Below are 16,654 nucleotides of genomic sequence, written 5' to 3' on the forward strand. Positions count from 1 at the left end.
CAGCATGAAATAGACCTGTCCTCTGTGCCTGCTAATGATATGCAGTATGAAACAGTGATTGGATGTCAACATGATTGATGTGGGTGTGGAGAGGGAGGGTCCAGTGCTCTCTTGGGCCATTATCTCTTCAAATTATATCAAGGCTGACTGATGAATCGACTAATAGACTTGATGAAGAAGTTTTGGTAAAGCCTTGACTAAAGGACAAACTACATCCTTGAACTACCTAAAGCAAGTGGCTCATGGGAATCACCTGAGACTGTAGAATGCATTTGTTTAGTGAATTTCTTTTTATCTCTGCAGTCCATCCGTGAGGTGACGGGTTACGTGTTGGTGGCTCTGAATCAGTTCGACTATCTTCCTCTGGAGAACCTGCGGATCATCCGAGGCACTAAACTGTATGAAGGACGATACGCCCTGTCCATCTTTCTCAACTACAGACGAGATGGCTCCTTCGGCCTCAGACAACTCGGCCTCAAGAACCTGACAGGTATATTCTGTTATTTATTACTGTTCTAACCTATTTCTCTAGATTCTAATCTGACAATATTAACCTAAAATAACTATCCAAAAAGTTTAAAACATGTGGCACAATTTCTTTGCTCAAATAAATCTAGAATGCTGCAGAATGTCAAAGAAGGAAGAAGTTTTTAAAATTTTTAATTTCCTCTTAAAATGCTAAGATGTTTTCTATATAACATGTTTTAATACTACCGCACTTGGTGTCCGTAAGATTATTGTGACGAGTGGGGTGGGCCCGAGGGATGTGGGAACACGAGCGAGGCCGGTGGAGTGATTGGGAAATCAGCGACACCTGCGACCCACCACCGGTCTCGAGTCCCACATAGGAGATGGAAGGATATATTCACGACAGTGAAGGACGAGAGAGGACCAGGCCTGGGCTTTATTTTAGGTTTTGATTTTATTTTGTGCGCATCAGTCGTCCGTGAGGGGCTGGTGCGCTGTTTTGTGTTTATTTTGTTATTAAAGTCTTTCATATGATTGTCCGCCGGTTCCCGCCTCCTTCTTCCCGATGATTAGGAAGTTTTAATGCATTACAATTATATATATATATATATATATATATATATATATATATATATATATATATATATATATATATATATATATATTCCTGAAAATACACTATTCTTACTTTTATTCAGCAGGGATGCATTTAATTGATCAGAAGTAACTGCAAAAACATTTATAGTCCTACAATTAATTTATATTTAAAAATAAATATTTGTAACTTTCTATTCAACAAAGAATCCTAAAAAAATGTAGCACAGTTTCCACAAACAAATATTAAGAAGCACAACTGTTTTCAAAACTGGTACAGTTGAACAGTAGTGTGTATGCAATTACTGGATAGAAAAAAAATTAAGATCTGTTAATTAATTTTCCATATTGTGATTTGGCCAGTGTTGGTGCAGAATGTTTGTCTAGTCAGTATACTAAAGTTTATGTTTGTACTCTTTTAATGTCTGACTGAGGTCTGTGTATGTTGTGCTCTTCGTCTTAATGAGCATACCAGGGACTTGTGTATTCGAACACATGTCTGATAAGATTGGCTCTAATAATGTCTTTCATGCTGTGCAGAGCGCAGCTATGATAATCATGTACATCACAAGATGTCTCTCATACAAATTAGCCACTCTTCATTATGTGATTGCATTTGTATCTTATCAGTGTATTGTATCTCAGTTGAGCATGTTTTACAGATGAGGTTTTTATTTATTTATTTTTTAAAGCTTTTCTTGGTTGCCACGTAGGGCGACTTTCTTTTACATTCTATACCATGCAATATAGAAACTCATCTTAGAACTATATTTCCAGATCCCTGTTGGGAAGCAAAACAATATGGAGGGAAACAGAAACAGATCAAGGAGCCAAACAACCAACAGACAAATAGAAGAAGCTGGTGGCACCTCACAGCAAAACAGCCAGAGGCGTGATAATGCTTGTCTGACTTCTGATGACTCATGGACGGGCAATAGAAGCCCAGAGGAGTCCGACAGGTGGTACAGGGTCACATTAGGTGAGGGAAAGAATATTAAGACAACCACTGACATGTCCAGTAGGCATCTTGCATAATCATGTAGTTTTAATCTCAAATATGGCTTTAGAACTTTAATGGTTTATTAAATAATATATTGGTGTAGAGATAAATAGAGCACTGACAGTCCGGGTCAGCCACTGCCTTCTTGTCTTTTTTCCTTAGTGTCTTCAAATATAACTCTTTGGTTTTATTGCTGCTCTCTTGATTGTGATGAGGTGTCAGATGGCGTTTTTGAATGACTGGGGTGTGAGGTTACTTGTCTTTGAGTACTTCAGGATTCAAGAATCCACACAATTAACTGCCACAAATCATTTTGTCAGGCTTAAAGGAGCATTGCGTAGGTTCTGAAATTTCTAACCGTTACTGACATCAGTGGCTGTTAGAGGAACTGCAGCCAGTCTCATGCTCGTTCTCAGTGCGCACGCTCTTTTTTTTTTTACTTACGAGGAGTGTCCGTGGGTGTCTGAATTGTGCTGGAGGCTGGTCGCTTCTTTCCATCCGCAGAGTCAATTTGAAAACACTATTGACGCTGCTTACTATAATGGCTGGCGTGCCGTACGGTTGTAAGCCCAAGTAGACGAGAACGCGCATGACGTCACAGTTTGTGAATTTTCGCACCAATTCGGGCCCGACTCCTCCACACACAATTGAGCCTACAGGCTGATAGAGGCAACCGTGGTTGACAGTTGAGGTGTCATTCTTTTTTTTTACATCATGGTTGGCTCATACATGTACAAATGAAAACTCTATCTTAAAGATTTTTTTTTTTAAGTAAAAACCTCCACATAGCTCCTTTAAAGGGATAGTCCACCCAAAAATGAAAATTCTGTCAATGTTGTGTAATGTAATGTGACAATTTTCTTTTTGGGGTGAATTAACACTTTTAATGAGCAATACAAGTATAAGACATGATATCCAGTATGAACTGGATACTGGCATACATGCATTGGTGGATTTTCGGGTTTTTGCATCCTTTATGGTTTAGAATATTAGAAAAAAATAAAAAAGTGTTTACAGTAATGCACTCACAATGGATGTCTAAGAAGCAAAGCATTGCTCTATGATATACATCAAGTGCACATTGATTCAAAAGAATGATTGTCTTTAAATCATGTTAACATATGAATAATATTACCTTTTTATGGTGCAAATGCAAAGTTATATTTAATCAAATCCTGTCACGCCCATGAAAAGGACAACAAACCTGATAACCTTTGTATGGTATGCTAAAAAATGCATTTAGATTATATATGAATATACAGTATATATTATGTCTTACTGCAGACTTTAAGTGCATCACTTTAATCACTATTTTTGCTTATTTTTCATTTACATTTTTTATTTACAATCTGAAGGGCAAGTCTATATTATTTAATTCCAATGATGCTGTCAATAGTGGAGCATTCATTTAAATTAGTTAGTGACTGTTTACAACCACAGTTAGAAATGTGCACTAGAATCTGAATAACTTTTATTCTGAGCCTAAAAGCTTGAAAACACAATGTTCCAGTACAGTGTTGCAGAAAGATGCACACTGTTTATGATACTACAACAGAGCCCTTTCATAAAAGACAGTGCTGTATATCATAAGCAAGAAAATGCAGCAAAGGTTGGCAGGGTTGAGAGATGGGAAGAGCAGCACATTTGAGGTAACGGTCGTCTTTTTTGAATTCCTCGCTAAAGTCTTTGAATAATTTTTTAGGATTACATTTTTCTATTCCTGCAGTATTGCTGGCAAAGTCTGATTCTTGAGGCAATGATAGCCATGTTTCTGCAATTTTCAAAATGAGTTTTAAGAGATGAAAGTTGTTCTTCAGCCCCTTGAGATATTCAGCACATTGATGATGAATGACTCCTTTGATTACAGCCATGTGCTCCTCTCTCATGGCTCCTGTACACGGCTCTGCAGCATGATCAATAGCTTTCATAAGCAACTTATGATACAATGATGGCTGCAACCTTATTTTCGGTGGTCCTTCGATCAAATGTTCTTCATTTTTTTACTATGTCCTCCTTGATGACCTCTATAACCATCAGCTACGTTAAGTGCGGTTTCATCAACCTTTTCGAATCTCAGATGATAGGATTTCATGCAGTGTGTTGTCAGGAAATAGTTCAATAACTGAGTGGGCAGATCCCTGTATGTAAATATTTCTTCATCTTTCACCACATGTGGCCAAAGCTTATTGAATAAGAAAAATTCAAGGATCATGTGCAATACTTTCAAGAACTTGTTCAAAAATCAAGGCTTACATTATATGTTGCTCATAGACAGTAGATTCTTTAATTACACACCAGGAACAAGCCAAGAAGTCTCATTGTGCACCATGCAAAGCAATTAGACCATTATGCATACAAATTAAAAAGCATTATTTAAATGATTCGTTCATCTTGAATTAAAAATAACATTTCTGTATACAGTATATCTGATTTATCTGCTTATGTTTTTGTCTTATTTAGCTGCATTAGATGCCACTATTACTATAAAGTACTGTCAGTGCAGCAGAGATTACAACATCGTTTCAGTATATATAATGCATGCTTTTCCAATAAAAACATTGTCATATGAAAACCTGCAATAGTCATTTTAATGTAAAAACTATGCATTATCTTTCTTATGAAAATCCCCCCAAATTAATTTTCACTGAACTGTTCCTTTTTGAACAGCCATTTTTTTCCCCTTTAAGAAACAAAATCTTGAATTCTCTCCTAATAAAAATCTGTATTTACTTTACTAAAATCGTTAAATTGAAATCAAAACTTGGTTGTTTTCTGAAGGGTTGAGAGTTGATTTTGGTTGTGTTTAACATTTATCAAAACTGTTTATACCTTCTCTAAATGTTATTCTGATAAAATACAGTATGGTTTGGAAACCAGTCTGAAATGTAGATTATAAAAATTTAAATGCAAACGTTCCACTTGATTGCATTTTTTTTTAATTATTATTATTTATTTGATTTTTTTTTATACAGTATGTTGAATCCTATTGATTTATTCTCTAAAGCTTTGCCATTAAGTCTAAGCCATGTTTGCTGACTTCACAATTCCACCTTGTCTAATTATTCATTATGTTAGACAAATCTCCATGCAACTTAACACTTTGTGCCCTCATATGTATGCTTGTGCACATCCCCGGCGGTGTATTAATGCAATAGCCTTGATGTGAAGCATGCTCGCCGCCCACCCCCACAGAGGCTCTTGGGCTAGCATGTCCAGTCCTCTGCTCTCCTCCACACAGCCTTGGCTGCTCAGTTAGTAAACAATTTCTTGCTTCTGAGCTTCTGTCCATGAACCCAAGGCTAGGCCTTCATTGTGTTGACTTTTCTGATCCAGCTGGGCTCCTGTATTGTTCAGCTTCTTTGCAGACTCTCTAGATAACAATCTTGTAGACGAGTTTCAATGATTTTGTGAACAGATTTTTTTTTAGATCTACCTTTGTTTACAAGGTCACTTATACAGTGTCGTTAACTGTAACGTTATGTTGTGCAAAGTGGGTTGTGATTTCATGTGTCATTTCATGCTGACTTCCAAAAGAGAAACAGCTTGATTAAAGTTTCAATGAAACATACGGTAAGTAGTGACAGGTCTGTTACTGTATATAAAAAGAAAGAAAAATATGTTGGGCACTTGGTTCCATGCATTGGTTGTCAGTTGGATTTTGAGATGTTGGTGCTGCACTCAAAAATGGAGGCAGGTAAATGTGAGATTCAAGAGATGGGAACTAAATGACCGGAAGATCTGATTATGGCATTTTGATTATTTATTTATGGAACATATGAATAGTTAGCAATGAGATCTATAACATGCACTGGGAAAATAGGATACATTTTTATGTCATGCTGTCTTTAACAATGAATCTTGTTATCTTACTAATTAGAGAAGTTGGGTAGAGTTTGAGTCAGTGACTGTTTAAAGTAAATACATCAAAAAAGAAAAAGAAAATGCATTATACATGCCATATATGACTTTCTTATGTGGAATATAATGTGGAATATTTTTTTTGATTCTAAACAGTGAAAGCTAATGTGGTTCAGTGTTTTCACCTCCAATTGATTTCCATTTTATGCTGCATAAATAAATAAATAGTTGATACATTGATAATTGATAGTCTGTTGTCTCTGCTGATTTGACAAAACTGTTTTTTTTTTATGTATGATCTATAACATGCATTTCGATTGATTTTATGACATTTTCTTTAAGTCTTAACAGTGGAAGCAAATGAGGTTAATTGTTTTTCCGCAGTGGATTGCAATTGTATGCAAAACAGACAAACAGACAATAACAAACAAACAAACAAATAAATAGGATTAATATTAATATAACTGTCTAACTAATTGGGTAGAATTATAACAGTCATTAGGTGTGTTTACATTGACACCTTTTGCTTCCATTGTAATAAATTCATTCTGATTGACGAATCCAACCGTAGTGTTCACATGAACGCTGAATAAAGTGATCAGGTTGATATGCGCGTTTATATGTCACAAGCTTCTGATCGAATTTACTCTTTTGACATGTGCACACTGCATAAATATATACAGTTTTCTGCTGTTGTTGCATACTGTTTTAAAAAGCACACATTATATTTATCTATTTTGGGTCCTCATTAGGCTAAAAAAAGGTTGTAAAAGTGCCCCTTACCGGCACCTTTAGTTTCAGAACTATTCGTCTGTTCATGAGAGTCTTCAACAAGGACTAGTGGACATTTTCCTGCTCCACTTCACAGACCCTGAGTCAAAGGGGAGTTTTATAATGACAGGACACTTATTTATGACACTTTATTTGCCAGGAAGAACAGCTCGTTCCACACGTCATACGTCATTACGCTGTTTCTATGTCACTGCGTACGCGCAGTTCTTTCCTGTTTCAGTTTTCAGTCCGATCAAGTGTTAACATGTCCTCTCACTCGGATTACAAAAGGAATAAACCACCCTTTATAATTGGATTGATATTTTAGTCAGATCTGGCCAATTCAATCTGATTGACGTGTTTACATGTTACTTTTTTATTCTGATTGTGCGTCTAGTCCTGTTATGATCGGATTAGTAGGGTCCATGTAAATGCAGCTATTGATCTAGGTAGGTAAATGAATCAAAACAGAAGGAGAAAGGAAAATGCATTAGTGTGGCATTTAACATTTCTGTTCTATTTTTAATCAAACACTGTACAATAAACAGCCACCATTTTGGTCTTTAGCTGCTGTCTTAGCATAGCTATACTTTGCTTAGCCGAAATAAGATGCGAACATCCAGTATATTAGCTTTCTAAAGCTGCTACCTCTCTACCTTAAAGAATGATAGTTATAAGTGCTTTGATTTTATTTCCAAAGCTATTGTAATAGTATTACTTCTTGAATATGAAATTATGTCAGCAAATTCTGTTTTTCCAACCATCAGTCAAGAACAAAGTGGGGAGAGAAAGAGCGCTTTGTGGGTAATAATTGGTTTGCCTCTGAATCTCTCAAAAAACAAAGCCCGTTCATTGCAGCTGAATGTGATTAAAACAGCTCTCTGAGGACTTCCTGCGGTGGGGATATAAAGAGAGATCTCCTGACTCAATTCTGTTGGCAAATTGTGTTCTGGGTGTTCCTTCTCTCAGCGGCCCTTCCTTGTTTTTTAATGCCCTATGCAAAGCTCCACCATTAAGTATTTAACTCATCGTCCCTGTGAAGTGCAGTCAGAGCATTTCATGTCAAACGTAATTGCAGATAGTTCATAAAGTAGTCTGAGGTCTGTTAATTTTAGGCATTTTTGGCATCAGCAATTTGTCTTTGCCAGGGGAAGAGGTAATTGCAATAGACTGACGTTATTTTGGGTCGTTTGGGTGCTTGAGATTTGTTAAGGTGACCTTTGTTCTGTTCTGTTGTAAATAATCCCCTCAACTTTCTTAAAATTAATAGAATGAGCAAGTCTTATGTGGCCACCCACTGCCCGTTAAAAGACTTTCTAATGTGTACTGCACACAAAAAATGGCAGAGCTAGTTGAAGATTGGCATTTCCAATCTGATAGGCTTCAGGGAGTAGGGATGCGCCAGTCTTTCTGGAAACTAGGAGTTGTATTTGTAAAATACCAGGTTGACAATGATTTGCTGGATTTACTGGATTCATATCTTTCCAAGATACACCAGTGAGAAGTAAAAGTGATGGCCATGATCAGTCTGTGTATAATCTATACATACACTGTAACTTTTGGGCAGACATAAATTGCAATTAAATTTCAGTTTTTAAATTTATATATATATATATATATATATATATATATATTATTCCTTTAAAGCCTTCTATGAACTAAGATTATATGCAATAATGATGCAACCTAGTGTGGTTGGAGGAAAATATCTGCATACTGCAGTGCTTCCTAATGTACCGTAATCTACTGTGACAACAACTAATTGCGTATTCCATGAGGTTGCCAGATTGTTTCACCAAAGGGGTTTGTGTGTTAGTGGTTTGACATTGAGAAATGTCTTATTGGATACTGTGAGACTGAATGCCTGCATTGTAAGTGTAAATCAGTTTGCTTTAAACTCTTCAGGGTCTCCGTAATCGAGATGGCATTCATTGTATCAAACTGTATGTAGCGTAATGGATAAAGCAAGCCACCTCATGTCCCGCATTCATTATCAGCATAATGCCATTCACTGGAGAGCAGCAGTGTCAATATCCTAGTTGATCTTTGTCTTCTCTTTGTGAAGGTACCCAGTTTCAAAGGTACCTGCTCGTGAGATCAAATCCACCTTTCACTAAACATAAAAAGAATAGGTGAGAAATGTGAGGTGCACTAGCGAGCTCGGTGTTGCAAAATGGTCTGTGAGGTTTCAGTCGTATCATGGCTCTACCAACCCTCCCAGCCTGGCCTCCTGAGACCCTGCTGCTGGCTGTGATTTCTGGGATGCTCTGCTATCTCCACCAGCCAAACTCTCCTCCCTGTGTGGCTGAATAATGAGAGGCATCGTGAATGTGGACGGGTGGAGGGCGGAGGCGACGGAGGGCCGTGGATCATGATGCTAGTCTGAAGAGGATATTAGTGGAAGTGGCACTAAGCGACGGCAAGATGGAACTGGAAATTTCATTAGCATTTATTTGATATAAATAGTGTGACTCGGCACATATCTCATTTTAATAGAGCCGTGTTTTCTTCAGCAACCATTTCTGACTCTATAGATGTTAGGGAAATGTAATAAGCAGTTGCAAAATGACTTGATGATATTGGCAAGTCAGTCGAGCACTTTAAAGCAGTGCTTCTTAATGTTTTTGTCTCAAAGTCCCCCAGTTGTTCAAAACATTATTCAAAGGCTCTCCAATATAGGCTATTTCTGGTGTGTCTTTTGTAATTATGACAAAGATTATTGTTTTCAGTCTCTTTTTAAAATGTAAATTGGAGGTATAGCTATATTAAATTAATTAACCACAATTCAATGATTTCAGAAGTTTTAAGAACTGTTATTGATGGGGAAAATGCACCATATACAATAAAATAAGAAATAGGATTTGTTTTAGTATTTTTAATAAATTATTTAATTATATAATATTCATTTATGTATTTGTATTGTATTATAATACATTTATGTTTTTATTTTTTTATTTTTAATTTAGAGTTATAGTTTTTTTTATATTAATAATAATTATATTATTAGTAATTTAATTATATGTAGTCATCTCGAGATTTTTTTTCTGAGGCCCCAACTGCTGTTATACCGAAGACTGGAATAATCATGTTGAAAATTCAGTTTTGCAACACAGGAATAAATGACATTTTAAATATTTTAAAAGAGAAAATTTATTTGCACCAAATTGTAGTGATGTTTCACAATATTAATTTTTTAAGCAAAGTCGGTTTGGTGAGAATACAATACTTTTTTCTTTTTCTTTTTTTCTTCTCAAAAGACAAAACCCAAACTTTTGAACTGTAATGTATTTCATAGTACTATAATATTATGATCTGATACCATTACTGGACCATGGTATTCCAGCCGTACTTGTTTGCAAAGGATAAACAGTATAATTACAGTATATGCCATTTATCATCTGTTTTGTCCAAAAAAATAAAAATAAAAATAAATAATAATAATGTGTGTGCTACTCCAACATGCTGCTCACCTTATTGAATTACCACCATTTGCAAAACTTGGATTTACAGTAGATGCATTTTCCATAATGAGCTCCACATGTTGTTGTATCTTTTGATTTATGGCCTATGATTTATTTGACCATTCGCTCCAAGTTTTCACGCCAGCAAAAACAAAAATCTGGAAGATACTGAGCTGCCAGTTGAAAAGACAGCAAAAACAAAGCAAAGCAATCTTTTAGAAAGTTTTAACAGCTGTTATTTATTTCTTTTGCCTTGCATATTATTTCAGTTATCAGGACAATGCATCACATTTGTCACACTGATTCACTGTGAAGCAATAACATTTAAGATGGCTGAAATTTAATCAGGAGGCTTCAACACAATTATGGATATCCATGAGGAGGCCCTCCTCCACACAGTATACACTCTCAGATAAGCTCACATTTTTCATGCAAAACAATCTTTCCGCTGCTGTCAAAGAAACTAATGGAAAACACTGGCGTTTCTTTTAGAGTTTTATGTAGTGACAAATTTTTGCTCTTTTAGCCAAAGAAGGATATTTTCTGAGGGTAAACTGGATTTATTGTTTATATTCTGTATAATCTGTCAAACAATGCTTAGGTTTTCACACTCTGTGCATACATTATGAACAAAAAGTGGGATCAGTAAATCAAATTTAGATAAAAATATATTTTTTAGCGAAGCTCTTAATTTTTTTAAGTGTATTTATTTATTTACTTACTATTAAAAGGTTAATTCACTTTGAAATGAAAATTCTGTCATCATTTACTCATTTACATTACCTACATTTACCCTCAAATTGTTTCAAAATGTCAATGATATGTCAAAAAGACGTACACTATAATGTGACGATGTTATGTCAATAAATGTATTTCTATCCTTTGACACTTGATCAGTCCTTTTAATTTACAGTAGCTCTCATTGTCAAAAAGGAGATTTGTCTATGTACTTTAACAGAGATCTTTATTAGTTGAGTGCTGCTTCATTTTGTACTCAAAGATGTTTGTCTGGTTTCAAGTACGCCAGTATGACTGCTAAGTGCATTTCTTGAAGCTTAACACGCAAGGTCTCTGTGCTAAATAAGATAACTGAATTTAAAATATGAATAAGTAGTTTGAGGTTTGTGATTTAGTTTTTTTTTAACTAACAGACCATATAATGCGCAAAAAAAGTCAAAAAATGTAGAATGAAAAAACAAAACAAAAGGAGCCTGTGCCAAAAAGAGACTTAGAACATTGCTAGTGTGTGTTGGCTTGGATGAGCACCAAGTCTGATTTCCTTCCAGACTCATTCATTGTGTTTGGAAAGCACAGTACAATACGATCAGCCAAGCATGCACGGTGTCTGATACACCTTTTCACACTCTCAGAAGGGAGCCAGGCAGATATGGACCACAGACTGATCTTGATAAAGACTGAAAGAGTTTATGGTCATTTACAGATAGGGGACGTCAAAATGAGTTGCCAAAAACAGATTTTTATTCTTAATCATTGTAATTACACACTGAGAATGAGACGGATAAATTGAACTGTCTGGCCACTTATCTCTGCTCATCAAACCCGCACATGCTCACCACAACCAGCGTGATGCTTTCCACTCATCTGAATGCTTCATGGAACCGTGAGAGACACTTTTCAGAATAACAGAAACTTTGGAGATTAGAAATGTATGCTGCTTATGGAGAAAAGCTGGAATCACTGAATGATACACAAAGACAGTATCAGTATGGATGGCTTCCATTGTAATAGCCTTGCCAGCATATGACTGGAGTACACATATGGTTGTGTTTATGCCAGTGTTATTTTAGTATTATTTTATACAGTTACTGTATTTCCTAATATCTTGAGCTGTCTTTTATTTTTATATTTGTATGTTTCATTTTATTTTTAATTTAAGTTTTTTATTAAATTGTGGGTTAAAATGTCATTATGATAAAATAAATATCATGTTTATGTTATTTTAGAATTATTTACTGCATATAATGTTATAGTATTTGTTAATATTTTAAGTTAGCTTTTATGTTTTATTTTTGTATTTTAGTAATTTGTAATGGGCTATATAAATATATGTAATATATAATCATATATATTTTTTTAATATATACATGCATGTGTGCATATTTATATGTACTGTACATAATAAATATATACAGCAGTACAAACACCTATATAAAATGATTATTAATAGTTTTAGTTTTAGCCAACAAATTAAGAAGTTTTTATAGCTGGACCTAATAATTTCTCATCTACTGCTACTGTCAGACTGGACACTTAAGTGACATTTTATATATTTATAAAAGTTATTGTTCATAAATAATATCAAAACCAGTGTCTTTTATTTTTGGGGGAAAAATAGCACTAGTACATGCACAATACTTACATTTCCAAATATAATTTGGAGCCACTGTATTTGAGTGTTGATCCTTCAGCTAATATTCTTATTTTAACAAGCTAATATGATGTTTTGAACCAGAAATCCTGAATGGAGGTGTGTATGTGGATCAGAACAAGTTATTGTGTCACGCTGACACCATCCACTGGAACGACATCATCAAGAACCCACGTTCTGAACTTCTGGTGGTTCCTTCCAACAACAGTGGCAACTTATGTGAGTACTTCATTAAGCAGATTTGACCGATTTTTAATTACCCTGTTTGTATTCATTTATTTGTAAATTATGTGGAATACTGTTCTTCGCATCAGAACAGATTTGCTAAATCTCATGGCCTTTTTGCAAAATCATTAAAAAAACTTTTTTGGAACTAATAGTTAATGTTCCATTAATTTATCCTTTGAATGCTAAGCCAGGTTCTTCAAACTCAATTCAAAAGCCATTACATCTACAATAGGGAACTACTCTGTGCAGAACAAGAAAAGAAAAGAAAGGAACTCCCTGTCAGTAGAACATTTCTAAGGCTGAGTGAATACATTTTTTCTACCAGTAGAATACGAGATGTGGTATAAATGTTACAGACAAATACAAATCCACATCTAGTGTCTGAACTAAATCTAAGTGATCTTTTGTTGATACATTTGAATGGATCATTTCAGTTCTGTTAATATATTGAGTACACAATGTCATGCTTGATTATTCTGGCTTCTTTCTGCAGGCAGACGATGTCACAGATCTTGTAATGGACGCTGCTGGGGTCACCAGGAAGACCAGTGCCAAAGCTGTGAGTTTTAAAGGGATAGTTCACCCAAAAAGTCAAATTCTGTTATCATTCACTCACCTTCATGTCGCTTCAAACCTGTATTAGTTGCTTTCTTATGTTGAACGTAAAAGAAGATATCTTGAAGCTTGCTGGTAATCAAACAGTTTGTGGTTGCCATTGACTTCAGTAGTAGTTACTGCCAACCACCAACTGTTTGATTACCAGCAATTTTAAAATATCTTATTTTATGTGCAACATAAGAAAGCAACTCATACATGTTTGGAACGACATGAGGGTGATCAAATGATGACAAATTTATTTATTCATTTATTTATTTTTAAATTTTTAATTCATCTTTCTTCATATACAATATACCTTAACTTTATTATTGTCTATTCCAGTTTTAAGCTCTGTAATAGCCTTCTTTTAAACTTCATCTTATGTTTTCTTAAAATGTACAAATCAAATTTAGCTGGAAATAAAATTAAAAGTATCATAATAATAGATATGAATGCATTGTAAATATACACTGGGTTTGTGCATGTCAAACAGACTCAAAAATAAATCACCTTTTTTTGTTGAACTAGAAAAAAACAACCGAGAAGTATCAAATAATAAGATTTTGAACATTAGAAGCACTTTTGAATGCTAATTGTATAATATGCTTATTTGATAGTTGTTCCAGACATATTTTCGTATTCAACATTTATTATTTTTTCTTTCTTTTTCTTTGTTTTTCAATGTGCTTTTGAAGTTAGTGATTTTCATTTCTGACATCATTTCTAATAAAAGGCAAAAAGTAGGCTGTCTGGTATTGTCAGTTTGAGCCTCTGGGTCGGTAGCAGTGATAATTAACTGGTAGGAGGGTTATCAGAGTATCTCTACTGTCTGTAACCTGCTGGTGATACGGCCCATAGTGTGGGTGTTAATTAGAGCAAAATAAAAGAGTGAAAGAAAGAAGGACAGAGAGAGACAGTGATCATAATCTCTTCTTGAGCTCTGGGCGTCAGATCGATGCACTTTAACTCCATGAGACATTTTAGACCGCTGGAGACGGCATGAAGTATTTCAAGTCATGGAGTCTACTGTCTGATGAGACAGAGTGACAAACTTGTTATTTGACAGTGTCTGTTTTGGTTTTGCACACTGCTTCACTTAACTAATTTAGCTGTCGAAAGAGTACATTTGTATTCAGGCTGTAAAGCCGTATATCAACCAAACCTCTAAGTCAAGCATGACATTATCTTCTAGAAACTGTTAATTGCAGATATTTGGCTATTTTGAGATTATCATCATCGGCCAAAATCATATCCACTTTGCCAAATTGTGTCAGTTCCAACATCTACAAAGATTTATTTATTTATTTATAGCAATGGATAATGCACATTAGTTTATGTAATTATTTAAATATAAATTTTCCAGTATTTTCAGGAATGTATTTGTCAAATATATTTAATTTTTATTTTGTGTGTGCGTGCATGTGTTTGAGTTTTGAATTAAAATGAATCAGTTTTGTATGTTGAATCAGGAATTGCCATTATTTGAGGAAAAATAAAGAATTCATAGCACATACAGTATGTATTGCCACTTGGAATAGAAAAAATATTATTTATTTTTTTATAAACTTTTTTCCCCCTCTCTCTTTCTGTCTCCATCTATATTCATAATCATACAGTGACAAAGACGGTGTGTGCAGAGCAGTGTGATGGACGCTGTTTTGGTCCGTATGTCAGTAACTGCTGTCACCGTGAATGTGCAGGAGGATGTTTTGGACCTAAAGACACAGATTGCTTTGTATGTCAACATCTTGTTTCATTTTTAACTCATTCTGCATGATTTTAAAATGTACTAGAGGCATTGACTAATGCCTGCTTACTTTATTTTTTAAGTAGTTTTATGGTGATGCTGTACTGTAATGTGTGTTGAAAACACTGAAATCTCTGCAGAAGAGTTTCTCTATCATAGTCATGTTTTGTTGATTGACCACATACTTACATGCCTGTTTTTTTGTTCTCAGGCTTGTACCAACTTTAATGACAGCGGGGCCTGTGTGACACAATGTCCTCAGCCATTCGTCTACAATCCAACAACCTTCCAGCTCGAGCACAATCCCAACGCCAAATACACCTATGGAGCTTTCTGTGTCAAGAAATGCCCACGTAAGTAAGGTTTCTTGGAAAACGAGATTACTAATTTAACAAACAATCACTTTCTCATTGTCACTACTCTTAAAAAAAAATAAAAGGAAATGTTCTTTCCTCACCTCAGACAATCATTGCACAGCTGTCTCATTAATACTCAAATATTCTGCTGTCTGGATCTCAGATAACTTTGTGGTAGATCACAGCTCTTGTGTCAGAGCCTGTCCGAGCAACAAGATGGAGGTGGAGGAAAATCACATCAAGATGTGCATCCCATGCACTGACATCTGTCCTAAAGGTCAGTGATTTTCACAAAGGTTGTTTAGTTATTTTATTTACTTTAGTGTGACGATGATATATAGATCCAGAAAGTCCCTTTAAGTTCATATGTCAGCCATGCAGGTTTTTGTAAAATGGTACATTTTCCTGTTCTAGTGCAAATAATACTACATAATGTGCACTATCATTCAGGATTTTTAATGTGGTTGAAAGAGGTATCACCAAGGCTGCATTTATTTGATAAAAAAAAAAAAATATAATAAATAAATAAATAAAATAAAATAAAAAACATCAAAAGTGCAATATTGTCAATTATTATTTCATTTAAAAAAATACAGTATATGTATATGTTTGTATATGTATATGTTTGTGAAAACTGTGATACAGTAAAAAAAAAAAATCAGGATTATTTGATGAATAAAAAGTTCAGCGGTTATTTGAAATAGAAAACTTTTGTAACATTATAATTGTCTTTACTGTTACTTCTGATCAACTCAATGCATCCTTGCTGAATATAAAATGATTGATTGATTGATTTTTTCAAAGGATATGTACTGCATAAAAAGAAATGAAATGTGTATTTTTCAAGCTGATCCAGCTAATGCATATATCATATTTGAGAGTAAACAAAGATGATCAAAAAAGCAGTTGACTATTTAAATAAAAGGCAGGACTTTTATTCCTTCATCCACCAAATTAAGCATTATGCTTTCCTCCATTAATTTTCCTTTCATTAGTTCCATCTGCCCTTCTTGGTCTGTCTCTGAAATGAAAAGACCAGCATATTTTGTGTTTTGGATGCTGGTCATTAGCATGGTATGCTGGTGTTCTGGTGTCTCGAACAGACTTCATGTTAACCAACAAAAGACTACCTTGATCATCCAGAAATACCATTTTAGTCTATTCATAAACCAGCCAAACCAACAC

At 34.9% G+C, this 16,654-nt stretch overlaps 1 protein-coding gene across 2 annotated transcripts in view; it reads left to right on the forward strand.

The window, feature by feature from the left end:
* Nucleotides 1–16,654, forward strand: part of LOC132143395 (receptor tyrosine-protein kinase erbB-4-like) — a 157,639-nt gene that overhangs the window by 103,245 nt on the left and 37,740 nt on the right. For both annotated transcript variants that reach the window (XM_059553570.1, XM_059553571.1), the window contains exons 3-8: nucleotides 304–490; nucleotides 12,626–12,760; nucleotides 13,263–13,328; nucleotides 14,983–15,101; nucleotides 15,325–15,466; nucleotides 15,633–15,746. In XM_059553570.1, the coding sequence (XP_059409553.1) occupies nucleotides 304–490; nucleotides 12,626–12,760; nucleotides 13,263–13,328; nucleotides 14,983–15,101; nucleotides 15,325–15,466; nucleotides 15,633–15,746 (763 nt within the window). The remainder of the gene's footprint in view (nucleotides 1–303; nucleotides 491–12,625; nucleotides 12,761–13,262; nucleotides 13,329–14,982; nucleotides 15,102–15,324; nucleotides 15,467–15,632; nucleotides 15,747–16,654) is intronic.

The sequence above is a fragment of the Carassius carassius genome, chromosome 7 (genome assembly GCF_963082965.1).
Source record: "Carassius carassius chromosome 7, fCarCar2.1, whole genome shotgun sequence".
NCBI lineage: Eukaryota > Metazoa > Chordata > Actinopteri > Cypriniformes > Cyprinidae > Carassius > Carassius carassius.